Genomic DNA, 20,617 nt, shown 5'->3' with positions numbered 1-20,617 from the left:
GTAGGTTACTTACTCTTGTTGGGTAATGTTATGATACATAACATATACATTTCTCCTTCCACGAAAGCATGAAGACCACAGTTCAGTTACTCTTGATTAAAGAAAGAGCTGACCTTAAAGATTCCCCTTCAAAGAGCGGAGCGGTAAAATGGCCTGTGAACTGCTTGCAAACTGTCCTATTTGTTGCCCCTGTTCACTCGTGGAGTCTCCTTTTATATCCTCCTGGACTGGCTCTTCCCCCATTTTAGGGCTTTTGTCAGGCAGCAATCATCCAGCAATCACCCAGCTAGCAGCACTCCCAGCTGCTCAGAGCACAGGCCCAAGCACACAGCCCCCCAAGCAAGCACTCAGCAAGCCCAAAAGACAGGCAGCCTTAGCTCATGTACCTTCCCGGAGCAGGAACCGATCAATCTGGATGCACATCCTAACCCAACAGCATTTTACATTCAGATTTTCACATGTGATGATGTTTTAACTTGACACAGTCCTTTGAAAAAAATAGCATTGATTTTGCAACTGGATAGCTACTTTTTTCACGGCTTTGAGCAACAGCCAAGTCTTGGGCTTTGTGGGATGGCGGCCAAATGCAGGGCTTCATGCAGGCGTGTGGAATGAAAGTGGCAAAGTTCTCCAAGACAGGCAAACTCTCTAAATATTGGTTCAGGTGGGGCTTATAAATCAGCCCTTCTTTAGGATGCTGGACTTGGTCCAGAGATGACAAAAAGTCTCTTGCTTGCTCAAAGACTACGCAGAATAATTACATTCTTTACGAAACAGGTGTGTTGACATTTTATAACCAGTAAGCCATTCAAAATATCAGGTGAAGGCTTGCAAGGAACAAGTGCATTGCGAATATTTGCCCGTGTCTCTCCACATCTCAGAGTAACAGAATTGCCTGATCTTCACAAAGCCTTGTCAGAGACACCTGCATTCAGAATGGCGCTGAAACTGCAGATTCACAGTACTCTTCAAAGGAAGGAAGAACGGGCCTTCATTTACAGACCAGGCTCTGATATCCTTCTTATACTGAGTCATGCCCCACTGCAAAAATAACCCCTTGATTAAAAGGGAGTACTCAAAATATTACTCCAAATGAAGGAAGGGGTTGCAATCAGACTCCTTAGAAATAATCCTAAAAGTAGTAATGTGGACTAGTACAGTACAAAGGATGCCAATTTTAGAGCTGCCACATCACAGGTATCATTAAAAAATGGAAGGAGTTTACCTAATCCATTTCCTACCCCAGAAGTACGATCATCTACCCCTAGATGATTTCTGGTGGATATTTGTCTAAGCCATTCTTAAAAACCTGAAATAATGGAGATTGCACAGCTTCTCTAGGTCACCTATGCTAGTTTAACTGTCTTTACAATTAGTGAGTTTTTCCTGATGTTTAACTTAGATGCCCCTTATTCTGACTTAAACCTGTAAATCTTCAAGTGCTCAGGGAGACCAATTTACTACCTTCCCCTTTGTAGAAACGTTTTATATATTGGAAGGCTGCTCTTGTATCACTCCTCACTCTTCCCTTCACTAGACTAAACAAGCCTACTTCTTTCAGTCTTTCTCCTTCTGTCATGGCTTCTAGTCCTGTTGTTCTCAACCTGCGGTCTGCAGAGCCCTGGGAATCTGAAGATCATGTCTAAAGGCTCCATGAAAGATGACTATGATCAATCAAAAGTATGTGAATACCCGCACTTACAATTCAAAGGGGTCTGCATTTCCATTCAAAATTTCCGAATGGGTCCGCACCTCCATTCAAAACTGTTTAGGGCCCCACATATGAAAAAAGCATTGAAAACCATTGGCCTACACTGATCATTTTTGTTGCTGTCCCCTGATTCTCACCCATATCAACATCTATCTTGAAGTCCGGTATCCAAAACTAGGTACTGGATTCCAGCTGAGGCCTTCCCTATGCTAGGTATAATAGAAGTATCACAACACACTTCTTATAGACTTATTTATATATCACAGTAGTCCCTAGACATCACAGCTGAGGTTAGCGGTCCATTGGGATGAACACTGGACATAGAGAGTCAGATATTAATTATTTTTCATTTTCATATAGTGTTCCTGATTTGTGTTCAGTTTATGATCCACTGCCACCTCCAATAACATCTGCTCAGTGACGCTGGATAGCAGTCCTGCTCCATCTTGTATTTCTGCAGTTAATAGTTCCTATCAAGCAGTCACCTTTTGCATTTTTTCCTTATTGAATCACATCTTTTTTATCTCAGACCATTTCTCAAATTTGTCATAGTCATCGTGAAATCTAGTTCTGTCCTCCGGAGTGCTTGCCACCCCTCCCACCTTGGTATTGCCCGAAAAAGTCATGAGTATTCACGCTGTTTCACCATCAAAATCATTCATGAAAACAATGGTGTGCGCAAGGCACAGGGCAGATACCTATGGAACCTCACTTAATACATCTTAATAGACCGGGTGCATTATGCAGGAAAATTATAACATCGTTTTACTTAACTGAACCTCATTGAAAAGCCAATATCCCATCAGCATGGGGATTATTGAAATGGCACAACCATTATTGAGGAACTGAACCCGACAAGGGTTGTTGAGTATTGCAGAGCTGATCCAGCACAGAATGGGAGCAATGAGATGGACTGAGAGGAGGGGAAAGGCATGCCAGTCCAGGTACTGCTGCCCAGTATCAAAAGGGAGGTTTTAAGAAGAAACACACGGTTATAGATGTGATGAGACAATAGCATCTCACTATGTCTTTTTTTTTACCTGTAAACTCACTAGTCATGGAAGAAGCAGGGACCGGCTTAAGGAGAGCATCCTGCACCTATCTGAGCTCTGTTGCCAGCTCTCCCTTACCCTGTCTGTGCCTTTGTTTCCTCTCTCAGCCTCTATCTTAACCATTTTGAGAGCTTTCTGTTCTAATGTGAGGACTGTGCAATATTAAGTGCTCTATCCATGCCCATTTCAACGAAATCCTGATCTCAGTACGGGGGGTCTCTAAGGGCTACCGTGATGTAAATATTTCTGGTCCTCCTAGGAACATGAAAAATTCTAGGTGTTGTTTCAATCCTGGCCCATCGTTTTATATCTATGAAGTGTATATGATCCTCATCCCCGACCGTGCCTGCCTTGATAGCACTCTCAGCTCTACCATTGTATTTTCAGCTCTACCACCAGATGTAACACCCATTTTATAGAAGATCCTGTCAACAGCATTCAAATATTTTATAACTGCCATTCCCAGTCTACGGTGAAGCCTGCAGTACAGTACTGTACCCCTTACCAGAGACGATTTCAGCTTTTGGGCACATATGCTTCAAATCTCCGAATATTATAGATATATATGGGAGTCTTTACAAAGATCTCTGAGGCAAGCTGGTATTTAACGCAGAAGCGAGCTAATTTGGAGCTAAACTACTTTGCATGAGGTAGTTTGGCTGCTGTCAGATGAAGCGGGCTCAGTGTGCTAGACAGACCCATTTCGATTAAATGCTGCTTTCATATGCTTCAAAAGACGAGCTCAATAAGGACGTTTGTCAAAGGAAAAACTGCAGCAAACTATTACACGCAGAACATCTGTACAACGCAGTTCATTCCTTGCCGGATTTTATTGACTATTAATTTGATGCATGTATCTTTTAAAGAATGTAAAGTGCATTTCACTTCAGTGACTATTCTTTATTTGAGTCTTTTCCTTCCATGTGTTTTTAATTTCTCTGCCTCTCTTTTTTTTTTTGCCTTTCTTTCTCTGATTTGCAATTTATTGAATTTTGGTGAAAAAAAAAGTGATTCTTCCCAGCTCACAAAAAAGGCTGATTTTTTATAAAGCTTTATCCAAAAGTAATGTGAAATAGGACCCTGGCTCAGGGCATCAGAAATGTTCCTCTTTAGGATGCTGGTTTCAGTCCAGTAGAAATTAGTAGTGCTTGCAACCCGTCCCTCTCAGACTGTTTTCTGTGCACGGTGTGAAATGAATTTGGACAGTCTCTGTTTACCCTTTAAAACCAAGCCTGTCACTGCCACCATAGAGCTGATCCCCAGTTTGTAAAAACTCCCCTTATCCCACTGGCTTCCATGGAGCTATATTAAGCTGAGGACCAGGGCTGGCTTTTGGAAATCCTGGCAGGGAGACCTAGAAATTAATAGATTTATAGATTTTAACATCAAAAGGGAACATTGCTATCATCTAGTCTACTTTCCTGCATAATCTAAGCCAGGCAATTATTTCAGGCGGAGGGCTACTTACTGAGTTTTGGCAAGCCATCGAGGGCCGCATGACAGGCAGCCAGGGGCAGATAACTATTAATTTTCTACATTTTTGGGGGGCCCCGTGGGATGGACAGAATGGCCTGGTGGGCTGCATCTGGCCCGCGGGCCGCATTTTGCCCACCCCTGGTCTAAGCCATCAAATGTCACTGAGGACCCTGCTACACATTCTTCAAAAGGAGGCTAGGCAGCCACCTAGCTGGGGTCATTTGACCCCAGCATCCTTTCCTCCCCATGGCAGGGGGTCAGACTAAATGATCTGCTTAGGTCCCTTCCTACCCCACCAACTATGAAACTATGAAACTATGAAACATTCAAATGAAATCTGGATAAAAACCAGCTAGAGTTGTTACACATTTTCAGCAGTCCGGGTTGTAGCCGTGTTGGTCTAAGGCAGACAAAAATCTGATATCTTTTATTAGACCAACTCAAATAGTTGGAAAAAAATTTATCCTTGCAAGCTTTCAGGCACAAACACTGGCTTCTTTACTATTCCTTCCTTCCAGGAAGAGCTCAGACCAAGTGCAGATGCTTCCTCAGCCTGATGAAGGGTGTTTGAGCCCGAAAGCTTGCAAAGAAGATTTTTTTCCAACTATTTGAGTTGGTCTGATAAAAGATATCAGACTGACACATTTTCAAGCACTAACTTTGTACCTGGTTGGCTACATTATCAATGGATAGTTATTTTTAGCATGGGATAATTACTGTGTATGTGTGACTGGTCTAAATTTATTGCATGAATAACCAGTTCAGTGTGTAATAATTACTTTGTCCGTGTGGACGGTCTTACTTTGCATGTGTGGCCAGTCTAAATTTACTGCATAATCAACCAGTAAATGGTGTAATAAATGTAACGTATAGCAAGGGCTTTAGTGTTTAGGTCCGATAGCTCGTGGTTGATCCACAGCACAGAAGCTTTTTACCCCTTCTGTTTCCTCAAAGGCGATCTTGGCAATTCACAGCTAAGATACACTTGCCATGACTGTGGACGGGCACTTGGTAGGAATATAGCAGAACCGCCTACTTTTCACCCTCCACACTGTCCGTTTGCCTTGTGAACCTCACCCAGCTCTGACAGGGAAATCAGCCTAGCCAATGTGATGTTATGTTGGTAATCATTTATTTAAACTGAAATTTTAAACATGCGATCAGTCCCAAGAACCGCATTGGAAATAGTTAAGCACAAGCTGATACAGTTGCTAAATCAGGACCAGAAGGGAAATGTTCAAATCCCTCATTAGAAAACATTCTCACATTGAAAAAAGAAATGAGAATAAACCTAAGCAGCTTTTTCTATCACATTATGTCAGATTCGCCATGAGTGTAAACAGATGTAGCGCTGTTGACTTTAATGGAACTAGGTCAATGAACACTACCTGGAGTAGATTAACATGCTTGATCATCCTCCACCTCTTTTCTTCTTTCTAAGGTTTCTATTTGGGGTTTTCAACTATGGGGCAGTGTCCCTTTAAGTTGGCCAGACACAGAAATGCTTTTCAAAGCCTCCTTTCTATGTGCTTGAGCAGCCCATGACACTGTTCCCTTTCCAACTCGGAGCCTTCAAACAAAATCTTTCTCTCAGATGTATAGGCATCACTTCCAATGCATGCTTTTTCCGCCCCCCTATATGCAAGAAAACATGTCCAAACCTTTCAATGCAGCCTTTGAGGAGCCCTTGAGATAGGCTTCAACGACCCAGGGTTCGGAGGGCAGCCCCAGTGTTTCAACTCTCTGACCCTGAGAAGAACAGAAGAGAAAGAAAAGGTTTCCTTCTTCCTTTTCCTCCAGGTGAATGGGAGTTTACAGCGGAGGGAGGAGTTAAAGGCAATGCTCATCTATTAAACTCTAGCAGCTGGATAATATGTATTCGCATGCTAGGTGTTTCACGCGGCATCACACAGGGCATTTTTACATGGGCAATTAGTGTGACACAATAAACTCCAATGCATATGATGCTGGATTTTTTTGCTCCTGTGCAATAAGCCAGCCCCTCTGCAGCATGCTGAGCCAGATCAGAGCAGCCCCAGCTGGCAGGAGGTCTAGGGGTCAGCTTGCCAGCCTGGGGCTGCTCCAACCTGGCTCAACACGCTGTGGAGGGGCTGGCTGGGGCATGCTGGTACCCCAGTGCAAGGCAGACAACCTGGTCCCCATCTACACATGTGCTGCGGTGGAGTACTTTACTCCAGCACAGGTTAGTACTTGTAAACTAATTTACTCCGGCCTAATAGCATTGCACATGTAGACGCTGAGACTTTACCGAGGAGCTAATTAGTCTGCTCCCTAGTAACCATCTCATGTAGACATGCCCACAGTATAATAGAGAGGAGCCTAAACTCTGTCAGCTGCCAACCTTCATGCTTTTATTGTGAATTTCCCAGTATTGGATGTCAAAGTCTCAGCTCCTAGATTCATGGGATTAAACAGACATCTCAAATGTCAGAGTATTAAAAAAAAAAAAAAATGCTCTTCTAGCCCCCCGATCACCTAGAAAAGCACAACAGCTTTTGACACAATCGACTCTGACACAAGTAGACAAATAAAAAGAAGTCAAAAGTTGTCATTTAAAATAAAAATGTTTTCTAAGCCTCACTGATGATTTGGAGTCCAGGTCAGATTGTTAATGCTCTTTACATGTTCATTCGTGTGCAGTAGTTACTGTGCATTTTGTTTAGTACTTGCTTAATGAAGTACTAATTAAATGCACAGTAACTACGGTTACTGTGCAGTAGTGCCGACGCACGGTATTTTTTTGATACTTACTGTGCTGTAGCCTAATAACACTGCACAGTAGCATATTTGCATGGCTTTTGACTGGCACGCTACTGCATAGTATTATTAGGCTACTGTGCAGTAAGCGTCTCGCATAGACATGCCCAGTGTCAAGCACTTCCATTTCTTCTCTGGTCGTCTAGTGGTTTGCCTTTGACATTTGCACTACTGTGGCCTAGGGTTCAATGCCCAGCCAGGGAATCTGGCCTAGCGGTTGGAGCAAATGACCCTTGAAATCCCTTCCCCCACTCTGATGCTAAGACTGTTACCCAAAAGCCCAGCTCTGGATCCCAATATAAAGCTTTAGCTTTTAGTGTCAAGAGTTGTCAAGCTTCTCAAAATCAGCAAAGGGAAATAAGGAACAGAAGGAGCCAAGCAAACCCAACCATACAGAGTGCTGCCAACTTCCTGTGATCTCCTTGTAAATCTTGCAATATTTGGTGCTATTTTTTTTTAAGGCCCACTAGCAGTAATCAAGAGCTGGAAGCAGAAGCTCAGGGTCCCTGTTTTTGAAGTAAATTTCTAGCCAAGAAAAGCGTGAAAATGTGAACCGAGCGTATCTTAAAGGTTCAGAAATGTGAAGACAAATTAATACAATTGAATATTTTTTGAAATCGTGTTTTTAAGATATTCTCATGGTTTCTGAGTGCTTGGGGCGGATAATGTCACACAGAGTTAACACAGTCGCACTTCTGCAGGGAGGTAAATCACTACCTGTTTATCCAGAAAAATTATTTGCGGCTGTACGGGGAGCTCCTTTCCCATTTCTCCATCTGAGGGCTGCACTTGGACTGAGATATTATAGGGCCTTGAATATAGGCAGCTTCCAGGAGTGAGGCCACTTCCATTTCTTCCACATGCAAAACAATGTGAAGAAAAAAATCACCAGATCATTAATTTTATTAAAACACCTGGTACAGATCCCTGAGGCAGCTAACTTCCTGCATAGCTCTGCTGACTAACCATTGCTTTTGTTCACAAGACTTCATGCCTTTTTCACTTTAGGTGGCAATATTTAAGTGTTTGGGGCTAGGCTGAATTAAATAACATTTCAGCAGACCCCGCATCATGCCCTTGCTATCTCACATTATGATTCCTATGACTTTGAGACCTTAGATGAGACCAAGGCCAATAGCACAAGGTACCATACCCTAATCCAAACAGATAAAGGATTCCCAATATATTACCCTAATTTAAAGATGGGAAACTGAGACACACGAGATATGGCTCCTCCAAAGTCGCAGGTAATTATATTATGCAAATCTCCTGCTTTAAGCTTGAAACCATCCTCCCCGTTCATCCAGAAGCAAAGAATGTACAAAATTATTCCTGTCCAGCAAGATGTATTCCAAGAAATATCCTGCAGCTTCTGTAAAAACAGACACACATTTTCTCCAGGGGCAATCTTTAAAGCTGCAGGTCTGTACTGAAAGTCTCTTACCGGTGAATTTGTGCTTCTATTCCTTAGTAGCTGCTACGTTCACATGCAGAGATATTGAGATACACAGGCTCCCCATTAAAAAGACATTGGTATTCTGAGAGTGGAATTTAAATTCAAGCATCCTGAGAGAAGCCTTTTGCATTTGAATAAAGAAATGACACTTTATTTTGAGCCCATATCATTTCATTCCCTTCCTGATGCTTCATGTCATTTACCATCTCCCTTATATATCTATAAGTATATATCTATCCACATAGATAGATCTAACATAGTTATATCTATATCTATCTATCTAGATAGATAGATATAGATATAGATATCTACCTATCTAGATAGATAGATAGATATAGATATAGCTATCTATAAATATAGATATAGATATATAGTAAAGTATATAGTATAGTATATATAGATAGATAAATATATAGTATAGTATATATAGATAGATAAATATATAGATATATAGATAGATACAGATAGACATCTATCTATTTATCTATATATAGAGATCTAGATGTAGATATATATACTTCTAATGTACCATTGCAACAAAGCAACTGGGGGGTTGATATTGCCTAGAAATGAAAGTAGGAAAGCTAATCATTCAGCTAGATAGATATACATATCAATATCTATCTATCTATCTATCTATCTATCTGGCTAGCTAGCTAGCTATCTAGATAGACAGATAGATAGATAGATAGTATAGTATATAGTATAGTATATATAGATAGATACATATATAGCTATATAGATAGATATAGATAGATAGACGTCTATCTAGATATAGATATAGATATATAGATATAGATAGATAGATATACTTCTAATGTACCATTTCAGCAAAGCAACTGGGGGGTTGATATTGCCTAGAAATGAACGTAGAAAAGCTATTCATTCAGCTCTCTAGTGTTTGCTTAAAGGTGTTTACAAACAAAAGGTTTATTGATGGCCAATTTGCTTTGGTCAAACTCTTTTTTTTTTCAGACTGTTTCTTTGCATTATGATACTGGGCCTGCCCGGGCAAACAGCAGTGCAGCTGAAAGGAATCACTCGCCTATGCCACAACGCTATTCATATAGTGGCCAAAGTGGCAAATGTGACCTAATGAATTTAGGTCGATGGAAAATTAGATTATATTCCTGGCATCTTTGTGCTGTGCAATCCCATTCGTATCACTCCACATCCCTGCACCTGCTTCCTTTCTGACCCGATCCTATCCACACATTTGTATTGGCAATGTTGAAACGTTTTGTCAGTTGGCGTTGGCTTCATGAAATTGTTCAGGGAAAGAAATTCTGGAAAAGCTGAAGTGTTTCCTTCTGGCATTTTCAAAATAAAACATTGTGATTGTCTGTGTTCAAAGTGTTCTCTACCCCCCGCCCCCCACCAAAGACTTTCAGTCTTATTCTTAAATCAAAATGAAACATTTCATTTTAGATTAAATAAAATAGCTTATTACACCCCTCTTGGATCCCTTCCCTCCCCCCCCTCACTGGAAAGTAAATATATAAATATGCAAATATGCATACACACATATTTATATGTTTTATATATATATATGTATGTATATATGTGTGTGTATATATATATATGTATGTATGTATGTATGTTTGTATGTTGCATGAATCCAAATAGGTTTTTTGAACTGCCAACGAACTTAAATTTTTTTTTATCTTCATGGCTCTGAGTGGAAGCTCTGGAGAGCCAGGGCCGTCCTTAAGTGTATGTATAACACCTAGCACAGTGAAGCCGTAATACTGAAGCAATCCTAATCACAGTGATTTCAAGGACACAAAACTGAGGCATGGGGACAGGTTTCCAGTGAGTAGCAGCTTTGAAAACTAGTCCAATTCAATGTATCCCAATTTGGGTCCAACTGAACTACTCAAAACCCACTGGTCATGTTTGAAAATCATAGATTCCTAGATGGTTCATAGTTCATAGTAATTCATAGTTACTCATTGTTGTGATCAATCCCAGACCAGTGCCCTAGGACCTCAGCCAATGGGGGCTGATCTTTTTGGCACGCGTGCCACAAATTAAATCCCGCACCCATCCCGAGTGCCCTCTCAATCCCCTTCCCCTGCTCAATCTGCTGCTTTGCTCTCTGCTCCTTGCCTTAACTGCTGCTGTGATGCCTTGCTGCTCCCCAGTCTGCCACGTGCCTCACCCACAGCCTGCCCGTGTCACTTGTGGCATGCATGTCACAGGTTGGCCATCCCTGCCCTACGCTGTGTTGCCTCAAGGCAAGGCCTCTCTCTCTCCCTGTCTCTCTAGTTTAAAGGAACAATTCTGCACAACATAGCCCCGGGATGTATTGTTTCTCCTGAAGACAACCAGTATCCTCCTGTAGATCCACTCTGACAGGGAAAAAAAAACTTAACAGAACAAAAAGTGCAAGTGATTTTGGCCCAACGCAGTTATATATGTGGCTGTATATGCCATTATATGTATATGCCATTATACACGTGGCATGTATAATGCTGCATATTCAGCACTAGCTCTCCCTGGGCTGGGACTTGTGGTAGCCCTGTGCATGCTGGATTTGTATTCCCTGCAAGGGAATGGCAGCATCTAGCAAGAGAGCAACCCGGTCTGCTGCTCCCCTGCTGAGCGGTGCCAGGAGGAAAATACACTTCCCAGCCACCCCTTGGCATTGTGTGTGTGTTGGGGGAGACAGAGAAGCTAGCTTGGAGCTCCATGCATAGGGGCGGAGTGGGCAGACCGGCCTGAGAACGAGCAGAGAGGAGCGTGCTGTTCTGTCACTTCCCCGCGGTGCGGTGCTGGCTGTCTCAGCGTGGCAGGTATACCACGGGAGCGCACCGCATGCTGTCAGTCCTCTAAAGATCTTCTCTATGGGGGTCCCGGGGGACCCACCCAGGAGGTTTTCGCTCCCCAGGGACGCGCATTCTAAGCTCCATCAGCTATTACTTCACATGGAGCGGCAGTATGGGTCTGCAGAACATATTGGGATCTGTGGGAGAGCAGATGTCTCTTCCTAAGCAGCAAGGAGGATAAATGTGGTGGGAGGAAACTGAAACAGGCTGGAGAAGAACGGCGTGTCACAAGAATGAGGAGGTAAGAGGCTGGGCTGCCCTTTAGGGAGAAAGGGAAGTAAGATGATCTCCTAGGCACCGCTCCTGCACCACTGAAGGTAATAATAGCTTTATTGTTATTCTCACTGGACTTTAAAACTGAGGCAAGGCTTACTTGAGGCAATACCTTGTAGGCAAGGAGGATAGCAAAGGAGATTAAAGTTATGTCTACATTACAGAACTTGCCTGAGAAAAAGAGCTCATGCTGAGCTCTGTCCAGGCATAGCTAGACTGTCACCGGTACCCAACTGAGTTAGTTTACAGTTTGTTTGGGTCCACTACCCTACAGACTTGCCCTCAGTTCATTCTCCTGTCTTCTCAGGGACCAGAAATATCTGGAGATGCAGGTCATGTCAAGAGCTAGGGCCAGATTCGACTCCACCTATCCTGCATCTGCATGGTACTTAGACCCAGATGCTATTTTGCCTCCAAGGCACGTACGTGTCACTAAATTATACTTACACTGGATGTGTCTACATGCACAATGTGTACCCCTGAGCAGAAAATTTAGGTGCATTAAACTCTGTGCAGGAACATATCTGAATGTGCACTCATCGGGAACAAATTTGCTCCTGATGGGAGCAGTTCAGTCCAAGGCTGCTCCTGCCTTGCTCTGGCCCTCTGCAGCAGCCAGGGGGAGGGGGAGAGAAGGGCTGGTCCGCAATCCTGTCCCTGCTCTGGGGGCATCCCCAGTCTCCCCAGAGCTGTAAGGGAGCTGCCCTGCAATCGGAACAGCACCCTCCCCACCCTCCCAACCCCCATCCCACAGAGACTGAGGCTTAGCCAGGACGCAGTTGTGGCCCCCTGCTACCTTGGCTGACCAGGAGCAAATTGCTTCTGGTCAGGAGCTACATGTACGCTTTGGCCCATTAGTTAATGCACTGTTTTTCTAGGACCTGCATGTATTGGTACTAGGAAACGGTGCATTGGACTAATTTAATGCACAGGAATTGACACACACATGTAGATGGTAACACCTCACCATGCATTACATTTACATAATGTGCAGTAAAGTGTCTCGAGTAGACGCACCCACTAATTTTAGATCCTAATCCATCCTATGCTACTGCTGAAGCCACTACCCACCTTTCACCCTAATGGTTAAAGAACTTACCCTGGAAGTGAGATGTGGATTTCAGGCCCTTTTCCACCTGGGGGGGTCTCCCTAATTTCTGGGAGAATGTCCTAAACTGCAAGCCATGGGCTAGACAGGGTCGCAATGATGCTTTTCCTGCCACCCCCACCCCACCCCTTACTGTTGAAGCTGGCCCACCGGGCAAGAGTCACGGGGCCAAAAGGAGAGCAAACGAAAGGCAGCATGAGCCAGTGGCCCAAAGAGATGACACCACCCTGGGTTCTGGCCCTGGCTTTCCCAGCTCCCAGTGCTGTTTGTGTATTTTAACTACAACTAATGCAAAATGTTTTAAATAGCACTGAGGACAGGAATAACAGCCACGGGTAGAGCCAGAGCAGCATCCAAACCACTGGGCCAGAGGCAGACTGCTCCTGGTCTGGAAGAGATAAACCAGGATCTAAGCCTTAGAGGTCTTAGCATGACTTAGATGTGCAATAAGCAGATTAGCATGGGACCCGTTGGTTGTTTTTTTTTCATTGGGAGGCAGGAGAAAGGAGGCAGGTGGGGTAATGAGACAGGAAAAGACATGCCGGCCACTTGATCTGTAGTCATAAAATATGGTTCCTCCCATTAAAAACTAAAATGGGAAAGTGGGCACCTGAGCATCCAGAACAGCAGGAGAGCAAGGCAGCAGCAGGAACAGCCCTCCAGAGGATGGGTGCTGTTTTCACAGGTATTATGAAAAGGCAACTGTCCTTTCACTGCATCATGACTGCAAAGCTGGAGGAAGGAATTCAGCAAGAAAGCAAGGTCCAGGTTAATGTTCTTTGGGTCTGGCTGGACACAAAGCCACCCCAAATAACATGGTAAAAATGCCCTTTCATAAAGACTACTGGGTTGATGGGGGTGTGCGCCAGTGGACTAAGCATGACCCGGACCACTCGGCATTTCTGTCTTTGACCTTGACATGGAGTACATAAGGTCAACCGTCTGAACCTTGGACAGCGCCACTGACACTCGAGTTCTGCAGGCAGTAAAGGCTGGTAGTGGGTTTAGAAGGAAGCTGTCCTGTGTCCTGGAGGGAAAATGCTGTGATGACAGCAAGCTAGGAAAATGGAGATGTCATAAGTGCGGATTATTATGAGCAGAGCTTGCATCCAAGGGGTAATAATCAGGATCTGTGCCCAGTGTAGTAGGTGCAGCAGCAGGGACTGGCAGTTATAGCAGATGGGCCGGCGGTGGCTACCATTCTTGGGCCACCTCTAAGTGGTGGTGCCCCAGTTGCCCACCACTCGTTATATTACTGCCCAGGATGACAATATGAACAGAGGTAGCCAGCAAGGGACCAAGTTGTCTGTTATGAGACAAACTGAGCACAAAGAGATGACTCCATTGGTTCATTGTCATTTTGGTTTTGGCTTCTTCAAAAGCTGTGCTAAAAACCAGATATTTTGTGACTATTCAAAGTGCTAGAAAGGACCAAGTGGGAGAGGAAAGGCCGTGAATGCATAAATCGTGCTTGGGAATGTGCAGTACCTTGCAGCTCCCTGCCTTTTCAGGACACTCATCATAAGTTCTTGGTATGACAGCAGGCAGGTAAGGGAGGGACTTTGGGTAGATGTGATATCTTTTATTGGACCAACTAAATATGACAATATGATAAGACAGTAGGTCCCGGTGGCTCCAGACAACATCAAAATGCTGCTGTGCCAACCCTGCATGAATCTACTGACAAAGACAACCCCAGCTTCAAAAGCCACATGATGTATAAAGGCAGAAGACATGTTATTATCCCCATTTTACAGAGGGGGAAAAGAGAGAGAAGCTGAGATCACATAGGAAGACTGGCACAAAGCTAGAGCTTGAACTTAGCTCTCAGTCTTATGTCACTATCTCCCCACATTTCCTCTCACCCAAACTCGACCAGATTAGCCGGTGAAGACCACAGCTGTGCACGAGTGTAGAGGAACATGCCCAAGTTGAGTGCCAACGCAATAGGACATGGCAGGGGCGCTCCTTTTTAAGCTAGGTTCCTGGGGCTTTCCAAACCCTAAAGCAAAGAGCCTGTTTGGGGTTTTTTTTTTTCTTTTTTCCTTTCTAATAGGAACCCCATCTATTTAATGGAATAAAGCCGGCAAGAAAGATGGGGGTCATCATGTTCCCAAACTGCATGAAGGGACATCTAGAAAGTGATTGGTCACATCTATTAATGGTTGGGAACCAATGGAAGTACCTGCACAAGCCACACTGCTTAGCAGTGGCTAGGAACTAAACCAACCTCCTAATACACTCCCTAAGTTTACTGTTGGAAGAACATCTTTTATTAAATGTAAACAGCATCGTGCCGGAGGTCAGAGTCTTGCTACTGCAGCATATCCCAAGGTAATACCACTTTAAGCTCCGCATAAACTCTTAAACAGTTTCTATCCTAAAACCAGACCGTAGGTGGTACAGTTTTTTACGATATGTTATAATAGTGCAATAAATCTGTTAGCTTAAAATCGAATCTCCGTGGCCTTTTAGAGAAATCATCATTAAATGCAAGGCCTTGTTAATGATGCCATCCCAGTGAAATTGTTTAATCTGCTAGGGGGGTGAAAGGTCACCAAATGAATTTTTTATAATACATCAACTTGACACGCAATAGGGAAAACTGTAATAGATAAAAGCAAAGGAAAAGGGCACTGTCTTCTTCTGATAGGTCAATAGCAGCCAAGAGAGTCACTCATCCACTTTTCCTTCACTGCTGTGCTCCTTTTCCATTTAATATGGACACCCAATTAATACCTCAGCACCATAGACAACCTCATTTTAGGTGAATTATAGCAATTTCTTCCCCCTGCTCCGAAATGAAAGTGATCACAATACATCATAGCATTGTGCGAATTAACGTTAATTGATTCGAGTTACCAAGCATTGATGGGCCACTTCTATAACCCGGGCCTTATTGGGAGCTGGAAGGGATGGAAGGAAGATTAGATTGCCCCGTCCGTTGCTTTGACGACGGCAGTCACCTGACGTCTTGTTAGACAGTTGTACAGTTCTATTGCAGGCCCCAGTGGGGTCGTCAGTAAACTGGAGTGATGTCCAAACATCATTACACGCTGCTCCGATATTAAAGCAAAGGGATTAGCACCTTATTGCAGGCAACCTGGATTTGTCATTGTGCTGTCGTTATCCAATTTCCAGCTGATAATGTGACTGTGGCCTCCGGGCGTGAGGTCCTACAGCCAAACTGAGGTATATATATATATATATAAAAAAAAAAAAAAAGAAGAGCCTGAATGCCCAGCACCCAAAAATGTTTAACCCCTCACCTGCCAGTTTCCTGCAAACGTCGAGGTATGTGAAAGAATTTTTTAAGAAGGAGCCGTAAGCAAGGGAGGCGGGGGCAATGCTTAGGAAAAGCAACAACGCTCCAGATCTGATCCTCCTCTTGCTTCAGACTTTTTTTATAATTCCACTGAAGTGAATGGGATCGTTCCTATTTTGAGCTAGGCCGGTGGAAGAGAATCAACCCCTTCCAGCTGTCTCCGCTCAGCTCCATCGTGTGCACACAGTGATCGTTGTGCCAAGTGATCAGCAAAGACACCGCATTGAATTTCCTACACATTTACCACGCCTGGTTTGTGCAGCAGGCAGGTTGATTTGATAGCACTAGAATCCAGGGGAATTTTCCAAATCCCTTTCCAATATATCAGGTATATGAGATACATGTGATTTTAATCATCTGGGGCAGAATGCATCCTGAGTGCAGCTGGGGATCCCAGTAACTCCCGGAGGAGCACACACAGGATCTGTCTTCTCAGGATCTGCCCTGTGAATATAAATTACAACAGCGCTTTGGAGAAGACTGAAAAACTGGGAGCAGAGCGCAAACAACCATGTTCCTTCGAAGGTACCACAGCCCCCACTTCTCCCATTCAGATTTGCTCCCTTTTCTAATTTCAGATGAGACTAATTTCCCTCTTCCTGACTCCTTCTTTTCTCTTCTCCACCTTCCTACTTGCCTCTGCTCCTTCTGGGCTCACTGGACTCCTACCCTTCGCTTTCCCATCCCTTCTGCTCATCCTCTCTGACTCCCTTCTATCCCTTTCTCCCCACTTCCAGCTAGAGCAAATGCAATGGTATCAGCTGGCTTTGGAGCTCAGCTGCTGTTTCAGCAGCAGTGATGGTGGGGGGAAGGCTTTATATTCTCATCTCCTGAATCTTGTAATTTACGGGTGTCATCCTTGAGTGTGATCAGTGAATTTCCATAGCTGCTGGGCAGAATATGACACTCCTGAGTAACGAGGGCTTTTTAGATAGGGTTACTATGTACAGTAGATATTAGAAGCAGGGTGGCTTAACATAAGGCTGAGTTTAAGCATGAGAGGGGATTGGTAATGGGAGAAAGACCCTTTAACTCCTAATGTACTGGAATGAATCCAGCCCCTATACCCAACAATTGTTACCATATGATGGCTGATAGGTGATCATCTGACACCGGGGAGATGTTCTATAGAGGGTATTTTAGCAAAAAAAAAAAAAATTGGAAACTTATTTTTTAAAGAAATATGTTTCCCCACAAGGAATAGAATGTAAAAAGGGGCAGTCATTTTGGCTGGGATACTCCAAGGTGCCTAAGGGAGTTAGGCACCAATATCTCAGAAATTTATTATCATCGCCTAGAAGTTCCAAACATGAACCGCACGTCCGTTGTGCTAGTTCAAGTCTACCAAGCTATGAAAAAAGAAGGCTCTAGCCCCCAAGAGATTAGAGACTAAGTCAAAATTAAATGTAAATCGGACACCCAACTCCCTTAGACAACACTGAAAGCCCCAACCTATCACTTCAGCGCTAAGCAATATCTCCGGGGTCTGTGATGCATGCTTCTTCGGTGCTAAATGACAGAATCCCAATGTCCTGTTCGCTTGCATGGACATTCCCCAGAGAGTAAGGGAAAAGGCAAGAAGATCCCTTGATGCTCCTTCTGGTCCTGTATGTCTAAGATTCATGGTCCCAAACTTTGTCTATGAGCAACAACATGGAGCAACTCAGGTACTGCAGGCAACACTGTCTCTAGACCATCCATAAATGGGAAGAGGTTGTATAAAACTATCTACAAGATATCTCCTGCCCAGGTCAATCACCATTATTTCCTGCTCTTGAAATAATCAGCCATTTCTAAGAGCAAGTTACTTGTTTTGCCTATGTTACAGACATCAGAAACAGGAAATAGCTAGCATGGGTGTTCCCAGGCTGCCAACTCCAGACCCATCTTAAAGCCAGTGAGGTTTCTTGGCACTATTCACTCTATTGACAGGCTTTTTCAGCACCCCACTCCTGTGATGATTTTAAAACATGATAGGGGTGCTCTAATGTGTCTTCCAGAAACAGAGCATCAGCAAAGGGTGCCCCTGGAGTGTCCTCATCATCTCAGTTCCAGGTTTGGAAAGTGGGGAGTGGGAGCAGACAGACAAAGTAATATTTCCTTTAGCAGGCTGCAGAATGCCCCAGGGGCAGTGCCATTGTGCCCTCAGATCCTCTGGTAGGGCAGTGGCAGAGATACGGGCTAAACGTTTTAACTCTGCTGAGGAAGCAGGGCGAAGGGACTGATTTTACACTAGTTTAATTCCACTGAAGTGAATGGAATTATTCCTAGTTTAAGCCTAGGCCGGCAAAAGGAAATCAACTCCTCAGAGCTCTAAGTCTAGCTCATGTTTCATCTGCTGCATTTTGTGTTTATTCCATTTGCATTGCACACAGAAAAAGGAAATTACTTAGAAAAGACTGCTGTAAAAGCATCTTACAGTCACAAGGCCACCCACTGCAAAGACAGGAAGGCCAGTATTAGGGTTGCCCAGAAAATGAACTCAGGTCCCTAATAGTTTTCCATTCTGATGAGCCTTTCATTACATGACAAAATCGTGTCCTGTAGGGCCGTGTGAAATTTTGCCGACTGTTTCAATTCGACACTTTTTCGACTCAATTCGAACTCGAAACAGAGAAATCAAATCGAAATGAAGGGCTTCGAAACAGCCTCGAAACAAAATGAGGCTAGTCAAAATGTTTCAAAAGTTTCTAAATGTTTTGAGTTTCAAAGCAGCCAGCAGTGAGGTGGTGGGAGACAGGGGAGAGCCAGGGCTGTGCTCCCAGCAGCACCCGGGAGCAGAGCCCTGGCTCTTCCTGTCTCCTGCCACTGGGCTGTGGGAAGCCAATCACAGTGCAGGGGAAGGGAACTGAGCCCGGGCTCAGTTCCCCTCCCAAGTGCTGCGGTCGGGCTGGGGAAAGGAACTGAGCCCGATCACTCAGTTCCCCTCCGCAGCCCTACAATCAGGCTGAGGATAGGAAGTCAGCCCAGCTGAGTGCACTATAACTAACCCTGCCCTCAAAACAGAATTATTCATTTCTGCCGACCCCACGTATAACAGATTAGACAAATACCTGTCAGGGATGGTCTAGGTATCCTGCCTCAGAGTAAGGGGAAGAGAAAAAAGACACCTTGATGTCCCTTCTCATCCTATGTTACTAAGATCCTATCCGCTAATGATCCCAGCCTTTGCCTGTGAGCAACAACACTGAGCAACTAAGGTGCCGCAGGCAACACTGGTCTGCGCATTGCCTGTCACCACAGTTTTAACTTTATTGGTTTTCTGTGGCAATGAGCAGTGTCAGAACTTCTCATGGACAACATGCTGGCCATGAGACATGAGTTGAGGATCATTACTACACACACACACAAATATTTATACATGTGCATGCCTATACACACCCCCATAAATACATACATATGTATCTACATACCTGGTATGGGTGTGTTTGTATGTATGTGTGTACTTGTTTATCTGATCTCTGAGATTATATCTGTATCGACATTGATATATATATAAAATGTTATTTATATCTCAATTGAGATAATATATATATGAGATTAATGTGTATAGGTATATAGATATATAAATCAATATAGATAGATAGATAGATAGAATATTATTTATATCTCAATTGAGATTATATATATGAGATATAGAGGAATATGTAAACAATTTAGGAAATCAGATAAATAGATGTGTTGTCAGGCTGCACTGGCTTGGCTAGGGCCACAAAATTCACCTTTAAGTCATTCTGTCCTGGGTTATGAAGAATTAAGCCCACATACTGTGAAGCAGGGAGAGCCACAGGCTTCACATTACAGGGCTATTAGCCATACTGCAGCATAGCCTGCTATATCTGCCCTGAAGATCTGTTCAACTGGATACAGGTGTGAAAAAATCCTTTCCCCACACCTTATCCCTTTGTATGGAAAAGTACACAGAGGGACATCGTCTCTCATTATCCCGACTCCATTATCCCTGCCTGTGCTGGTGTGTACTGTCTAAAGGGAACTAGACAGAGGGGACATTACTCCCCAACAGGAAATATCTGATTTAATTTTATAAGTTAGACAGGGCCTTATTATATCACAAGTGTCAGCCATAAGGGACGCCAGAAGGCAATGACTGATGGGAAGTAATAAATAACACCACAGAGGAGCTCGTGCAGTGAAGAAGGGATCTAAAGCCCAGGTTGCCTCATATTTGGTGGTGTTTGTGTAACTTGATGATAAGTGTATGTTACAGGGGCCCCCGTCACTGATTTGCACAGGCTGAGCATCCATCATGGTCCCTGCTAGACTGCCTGGCTTTTCAGTTCAAGACATTGCAGCAAATATTTTTACCCTTGGTACGGCAACCATCACATTTGTATACAGATTCCCTATAGACTTCTATCACATTACCTCTGTTCTTTCCTCTCCCAAGTGATCATAGATCAACTATCCCTAACCCAAGGGATCAGACCTACACAGTCTACCCTCACTGCTGGGCTCACTCCACCCCCATTGCCAACTTGCAAGTGCCAGGGAAGAATAAGGAGTACTAACAGTTCAGCCCACAACATCACAAAGTGCAGCTGAACAGTTATCTATCCCAAGGCTGCATCATTGGATCGATGGCAGAAAAG

General features: G+C 43.8%; 1 protein-coding gene across 1 annotated transcript in view; it reads right to left on the bottom strand.

Annotated features, from left to right (window-relative positions):
* The window catches only part of LOC102376036 (fibrocystin-like), a gene marked incomplete at its 5' end in the record, with an annotated part of 317,838 nt that overhangs the window by 16,789 nt on the left and 280,432 nt on the right, over nucleotides 1–20,617 (bottom strand). Inside the window, 2 exons of the mRNA XM_025206503.1 lie at nucleotides 5,901–5,988; nucleotides 7,735–7,870. Of these exons, the coding sequence (XP_025062288.1) occupies nucleotides 5,901–5,988; nucleotides 7,735–7,870 (224 nt within the window). The remainder of the gene's footprint in view (nucleotides 1–5,900; nucleotides 5,989–7,734; nucleotides 7,871–20,617) is intronic.

The sequence above is a fragment of the Alligator sinensis genome, unplaced genomic scaffold (genome assembly GCF_000455745.1).
Source record: "Alligator sinensis unplaced genomic scaffold, ASM45574v1 scaffold293_1, whole genome shotgun sequence".
In the NCBI taxonomy this organism is placed as follows: domain Eukaryota; kingdom Metazoa; phylum Chordata; order Crocodylia; family Alligatoridae; genus Alligator; species Alligator sinensis.
This window is presented reverse-complemented; position numbering and strand designations above follow the sequence as displayed.